Here is a 7,409-nt window from a genome sequence, read left to right as displayed (position 1 = left end):
TTCTTGAACAAGGCTTTAATGAGCTACATCTTTGGTCGTATCATTGGTTAGAAGAGAACTTGCACATTTATATTTATACAAATGTGTGTGTGTGCACACAGCCGTGCGTCTCTCTACAGGAATGCATGAGCTTGTACATTCGTCAACATAACACCTACGATATACACATCCAAGTACTGTCAGATGCATCAACTAGTTACAACTGCTGACAAAACACTTGATTCACATCAATTAACATTACAACTCTATTGATTCAAATACTCTCATGTGGAGCGTGGAAGGACTACAGTAATTTCAAAACACATATTATTGGCGACTGTACACAATTAAATGCAAACAATTAATAATTCATCCGAAGACGACGACAAGTATTCATTTAAAATATCACTAAAGAAACTAATTTGAACTATTCTGAATGATGTATCCTTTCAATTAACACATATTCCACATTTTACTAATTAATCCAAATATTTTATATTCACCATTGTATAATAATAGATATACAATAATCTACTTACAGTAAGTGATCTATTTACATAAATAATACAAACATCATAACAATGTCTATAGTAAACTTAACAATTAATATACATAGGTACAAAAAGAAATAACAAATGTATTCGAGAAAGTCATCAAATAAATTTTCCGTCGCGGCTTAGCCAGAATAAAATTAAAATATTTGAAAATAACTAAGTAATTTGATCGTTAAATATTCCTAATCAATTGTAGACTCGATTGATTGTACTATAATACGTACATATAGATGATTATACTATTTACATTAACACAGATAGCTATTTTAAAATACATTTCATTCACGAAAGACGACAATTCGGCAGTCTTAAAACCCGCGCTAGATAATGTCCTCGCGTTAGGCTCGACACACGTTCAGCGGTCCAAATGCGATTGTCACCGCTCGGCAGCGGCCGAGCCGCCAAATGTCCACAACACTTCATAGCACGTCACTATCCCTGTAGCTGCGCGTCTGAACCGCTGAAAGTGTTCACAGCCGTAAGCTAAAATCGCACTATATCACCGTACCATCAATTCTCACACTATACATTATAGAGAAAAATACAGACATGATATTGCAATTTTTAACAGATTTATTATACAAAAAGGAGATTCAATGATCCTTTAACTATATCCTAATTTAGCATAATTGCTCATCTGAGATCAAATTCTGAGATTTTAACAAACTAAAACAACTCTCCTTGAAACATTACCCTAAACAATAACATATTAATATTATCATACTTTATTCAGAATTATTACATGATAATGTAGATATTAATTAGGTATGTGCTGTTTATAAGCAATCAGAAACATTAACTACAGTTTGGCATTTACTTTGCTTTAGTTTATACACTTAGAAACATGTCAAGTCCAGTAATAAGACGATAAGAATGTTCTGTCTTAATAGAGCTGCGTCTGAAACACTGATAGTTCGTTGGCAACAGCAACTGCTGAACAGTATCGATTGTCACAGTATCGGAGCACGCGTGATTAGTTTTGATACTTGGCGTAGGGGTGGGCCGCGTCTCACGCGCTGTACTCTCAGCTGGACGCCGAGAGGCCGAGCGGCTTGAGGTGCGGGGGCGCCGCGAACGGGGCCGGCGACGAGCCCGACATGTTGTTGTTCAGATCACCGGAGCGGCTCGAGCCGTTCATCAGGCCGCTCATCGCGTTGCTTGTCTGTACAAAATTTATTTAATTACTATCAGCTCCAGACACAAGAGCGGAATCTAAAACGAGATCTAGATCGTATCTTGCTCTGATCCAGGGTAAAGTTTTATAGTAACAGTGTGTGCTTTCCAATTTATTTGAAAGGCAAGTTGTAAGCTTTTCTTAAGCCCGGTTGGTGCTTTCACGGACGAATTGTTTGACCAAGGTTTATTTGGTTAAATGGTCAATTAGCTGCCTGATACATAGATAGAGGGCTATGTACTACTTTGAAATGACTTGTGTATTGCTTACCGGTGGTGGAGGAAGGTGCGTGGTCTGGCGCTTGAGGTGCGCGAGCGGCGGCGGGTTGTACGCCATGTTGGCGAACACCAGGCGCTCCTCGTAGTCATACTCGCACAGGATCTTGTTGTCGCACAGGTAGAACCGGTCGCCCACGCAGAACCTAACACAAACGATGCAATGCATTGATTTAAATATCCTGATATGGCAAAGTATCAGGTTACTTTACTTCAGTCTGGTATTACTAGATACTTATGTCATTTTATTTACATATATGGGAACATGATATCATTTAAGATGTCATAAGATTAAGATATAAATATTTCCTATCTCATAAGACACCGAAAATACGAGTTCAACACTTGTCTAGATCCGCCTTGGCAAATAGCAACACGATGGAAGATCTGATATCGCACTATCAATCTGACACTTATAATAAAATCCTACATCTCATTATCATATCACACATTATAAAAAAAAACATGTTTGTGTAATCGTGACATGGAAACCGCAAAATATTCACATATGTTTGTTTTGCTACCCAATTACCTAACTTGTACATGTCTTTTACGTTTACCAACGTTTTCGACTCTGTAGGTTAATTACGCCAATCTCATCAGTTGATTCATAATTATAAAATAAGCGAGCTACAAGCAGGAAGATCCAATTAACAATGCTACCGGAACCTACTACACAACCCACTCGTTATTACGGTTAATAATTGTACGCATCCTATTTCTAATAAGAAACGCTTCGATCTAATCGCGAACATCATTACTTTGATGAAACGAAACCCAAAAAGAAAACCACAAAATGTCTAAGAAATAAAATTTACTATCATGAGTGGAAAGGTCAGCGCGCAGCAAGGAGGCGCGATAACGTCACGCAAGCGAGCATCCCTCAATGTGGCAAAACAAAAGGTATCGCCTTCGACTCGCCAGTGGCCGCCCGGAACCGCCGGTGATAACAGCGACCTTATCTCCCCTTGGTCTCACCCCCGCCGCGCCCGCGTCTCCGCCACCCAGCCAACTCTTTTGTTTCACTTGTCACAAAAATTAAGCGCAATAGCTCCGCTACAAATGTCTCTTTTTTAAGGGGCCAATTTCCACCGCAACTCAGTCGATTTCGCCGCTCTTAATTAACTTTATTTCCTGTTCTCTTCGTTCCCGACTTTTGTTTTGGGCTCGTCGTTTTTTATTTCGCTATTTTTTGTCTGCAGCTGCGTAATGGAAAAGATGGAAAACGAAATTTTAATGACTGGGTGCAAGTTAAGCTTTGTTCGTAGCGCCATTGTGTCGCGACGGCACCCAAGCCAAGTTTGACGTTTTACGTTAAACGAACGTGTACATTGGCTCTTCTCCCTCTGCAGTAAGACAAAAGCATTCAGGAGGTGTGCAGATCAAAATCAGCTACGGGAAAAATCACTCCGCCGCCTATCTCTTATAGACGTCATATTTATAAAACAAAAAAACTTTGTTCCAATATTGGAATATCTGATTTGCTTTCAGATGGTCTTATGCTCTCAAGTCCTCGAGTCTCCAGGAATTCTATAAATTCTCAATTTGAATAAGCTGAACCATTAAAATCAGTGTTGCTCAAACTGTGATGTGAAGTGACAACAGCGTGAAGATAGTGGTTGCAGCGGAGGCGGCGCGGAGCCGAGCGCGCCGCAGCACGCGGCTTCCGCCGCGGGCGCGCCGCACCGCCGCCGCACCGCCGCCGCCGCCGCCGCCGCTCGCCGCCAGATTGCTACTAAATTATTTAGCCGTTTAGCGATATTCGCCCGTGATATCTGCCGTCCGCTCCGATCGGACAGCCCGCAAATTGGATTCAGATTTCTGCCTGGCGTGGAAATTGATTTGTACGTGATATTTAATAGTTTGCACTGGCGTACCGTTGTTGTTGAATGTTTATCAAGCTCTAATAGTAGCCTAATTAGCAAAATATCAGCTGGAGCTTTATTTTATTGTTTCATTTATTAATTCGTTAATATTTGAATACCCATACATATCTGGTCCATCGAAAGAAGGTTGTGATGTTTGCTACAAGATTACACCACTTCACGTAATACGAGGCCAACTGTTGAGCATGTATCCTAAAGGCACTCGAATGAATATATAATTCGTCGAGGATGTCGCGCGAGATCTACTAACACGGGAAAGGTTCACAAGTGACATATAAACCATTCAGAGTGGCTCCAATCTTCGCGACCTTTCTATTATTTAAACGGACGCAGTCCGGCGAAAATTGCCGTTTTCGCGCCTGCACCCCTACTCTGAACTTTACACGACATTTTAGGGACGTTGCTCGAGCAATAAACTACGTTGTTTATGTATTTTCTTCCATTTTCTATCAAAACACTTACAAACCCATTCTATTAAAAAACTATAAAACCGAAACCTGCACGGGACGAAAGCTGAAACGTAAACAATTCCAATATTCCTCGAAATAAACCAACAAAATAGTTTTCCTTTGCAAATTCGGGCAACGTAAGTCGAGACTAGAATACGGACGGCGGTATCCGGGCCGGCTGACAATGTCGTGCACCGTACAATTGAATTGAATAAAACAGTCGAACAGTATTCATATGTTTTGATTAGTAAAGAAATCTCTTTGTTGGGACAATGTTACTTTGGAGAAATATTAAAGCTGCTGTTAATAAATGCATGTGTTTGAGAGCAAGTCGTATTGTGCCATGATATGAAATGTTTACTTTCACGGGGTGATATTGTAATGCATGTTGTCTAGTTTGTTTTGTTTACATGTTTTATCTTACAAGTAGCTAATTAAAGACAGACTAATCATTTTGATCGTGTGCTTATCATAGCAAAAATAGATGATACATCACGCATGTTTTGCCTGAAGATTAAGACTGAGGTGACCCATAGAGAAATGTCATATATGAACACCAGACTGCTAATTAGAAAGTCTTTGGAAGGATCAAAACAATAACATTAATGCTATATTCGCATCGATATGAAATTTGACTAACCCAGTTTATTCATCATTTTTATTGCAGATCAAAGTTTGCTTTATGAAAACAGCGATGTAAGAATTTAAAGTCCCGTTTAGAGTCAACTATTTCCCTTGTCTTTATTGACTGAAAAAATACGAGTTCTTATTAAGAAAAACTTGTACTACAAAGAAAAAATGTTATACAATATGTTGTTGTTATAATAACGTACAAAATAACTCCAAAATGTCTATCTTTTTTTAGTCAATAGTTTCAAACATATTTCGCTTGAACATCCCTTACAAAAATAAACTAAATTTAAATAAGATCAGCAACAGAATTTATGATCTCTCGATATTAAATGTTTACACAGTGTGCACGCATTCTCCTTCTTGCGTTCGACTTTATTATGTAGCGGAAAATTTAATCGCGTTTTCAGTGTCCGTGAGATGAATAAACAATCTAAACTGCTGTTACATTATATCTTTATCTTTTTTACTCTGTATTGTTTACTATGCTTCGTCCTACTCTTTTTATTTAGGGTCCAATATATGGGGTTCTCTAGCACTTTTTGTTTTTCTTTCATATACATGAAGTATATTTTGAAGACTTTTGTAAAAGTGATGCTAAATATGTCTCATCATTTTTATAAAAATTCTAGAGTAAATTATCGATCAAGTTTAAATATGTAAATGATATTTTCCTATACATACCTATGGTTGCACTGTTGGCAAGCGAAGCACTCGAGGTGGTAGACGTTGCTGCGTGCGCGCATCACCATCTCGAAGGCCGGGATCACTTTGTTGCAGGCCGCGCAATAACCAGTGTTGCCGAACAGCCTGTTGATAAACAAACGATTTAGAATAAGTTCCGACAAAGTTATTTGTTGTTCTCAAGAGTTCTATGTGGTCAGATATGGATATGATACAATTATCAGCATCTTAGCAGTGGGTAAAAGTAATGGTCATTTAAATAACGCTAATTTAAGCTAAGCTTTTGATGAAAGGCACACAAAATTCTCAGTCATTTTCTGTAAACCTATTAAGAAATAGCTACCGTTTGCGAATTAAATATGTATTCGCTAATTGATGAAGGCATTATAAGCTAATCACATAAAATGCCTCTCATGGACGGCAATAGGCTGATAATATGTATGTAGGTAAATATTATGTATAAATCCTCACCTCAAATAGTCCCTCTTGCACAGAATAAGGTTGGCCCTGGTATAGAGCGTGTGGCCGACCTCACCGAGGCGGCAGTCACAGCAGCCGCACTTCAGGCAGTCCTCATGCCACAGCTGGTCCAAAGCCTTCAGTAGGTACCGCTCGGTGATCACCTTGCTGCATCCAGCGCAAATCTGGTCAACAAAGAAATGACTTTAAGGATTGTGAATAAGGGCACTAGTTCACATTTATTTTTTTGCTGTAAAAACGTTGTACTATTGAATCTTACTTTGCATTGTAAGCCTTATTACTCGTCTTAATCACACACAAGGTAAGCTTCTTACTGCCATTCATAACGAAACATACATTTTAAAACTGTGAATTCGGTCATCATTTCATCTGAGGTTATTTGACTGACTAATAAATAACAAAGTGATCCTATAAGGGTTCCGTTTTTCCCTTTTGAGGTACGGAACCCTAAAAATGATGTAAACTATAGCTGTCTTACCTGTGGCTGTGGTGGTTGAGCAGGCTGTGAGGAAGGTCCGGTCTGCGCAGACGCAGGCAGCGGCGATGCGCGCGCCTCCTTCGAGACCTCCATGGCGAGCATGTGGGATCCCAACCCTGGACTGCCGCCGCTCGCCTGCTGCGGCGTTCGCCTCTCGCACTAAAACAAACAAGGTATTGGTAAGTTACAAGCTATAAGATACAGTTCTATTACTTGCACGATTAGAACAACATTCGTTTCTAGACTTTGTGAAATATATTTAGTAAATAATATCGGCGGACCGCAAAATATCCTGTTGTGTTATTTACGTTTAGCCTTAGCAACAAAACAAGTTCAATCACATCGAGGTCCATTCATTTTGAATCATAAGTCACAATACGTAATCGCCTCAGAGCTATACAGCTCATTCAGAGCATTTTATGTTACAGCATAAACTCCAGAACCATGAAATTTATCGCCTGTAATATTTCTCGAAAAAATTAGCACAACTACTCAAGCGATTAATGAGAACGTGAAACACGACTCAACGTTTCTGAACTATAGCAAATTATGTACCTTAAAATATCGAATAAGTACAAAAATAAGAATAAAAACTGTAATTGAGATCGTGTCGCCGAAAAAACAGCAATAAAGTCAAGCACGGACTTGAGCGTCGTCACGCTTAATTAATATTTAAAATACAATTCAATTAAATTTGGCAACTGGTGCAGCCTCGCACTATTTTATTGGCGACATTCGCGCGCGGTTACCACTGTGCGACCTTTCCAATCATTTTTTTACCCACGCACAAGTTGTTTTCTAGTACAACGGATTCGGGTAT

The 7,409-nt window shown here is 39.2% G+C and overlaps 1 protein-coding gene across 2 annotated transcripts in view; it reads right to left on the bottom strand.

Moving 5' to 3' along the window:
• Positions 1-7,409, bottom strand: part of Bx (Beadex) — a 43,277-nt gene continuing 35,868 nt past the window's right edge. For both annotated transcript variants that reach the window (XM_021328222.3, XM_021328223.3), the window contains exons 2-6: positions 6,590-6,748; positions 6,103-6,275; positions 5,632-5,757; positions 1,978-2,128; positions 1-1,695 (exon numbers count right to left, since the gene is read on the bottom strand). In XM_021328222.3, coding sequence (XP_021183897.3) covers positions 1,558-1,695; positions 1,978-2,128; positions 5,632-5,757; positions 6,103-6,275; positions 6,590-6,748 — 747 coding nt within the window. In that variant the 3' untranslated portion in view covers positions 1-1,557. The remainder of the gene's footprint in view (positions 1,696-1,977; positions 2,129-5,631; positions 5,758-6,102; positions 6,276-6,589; positions 6,749-7,409) is intronic.

This window comes from Helicoverpa armigera, chromosome 10 (assembly GCF_030705265.1).
Source record: "Helicoverpa armigera isolate CAAS_96S chromosome 10, ASM3070526v1, whole genome shotgun sequence".
Classification (NCBI taxonomy): Eukaryota; Metazoa; Arthropoda; class Insecta; order Lepidoptera; family Noctuidae; genus Helicoverpa; species Helicoverpa armigera.
This window is presented reverse-complemented; position numbering and strand designations above follow the sequence as displayed.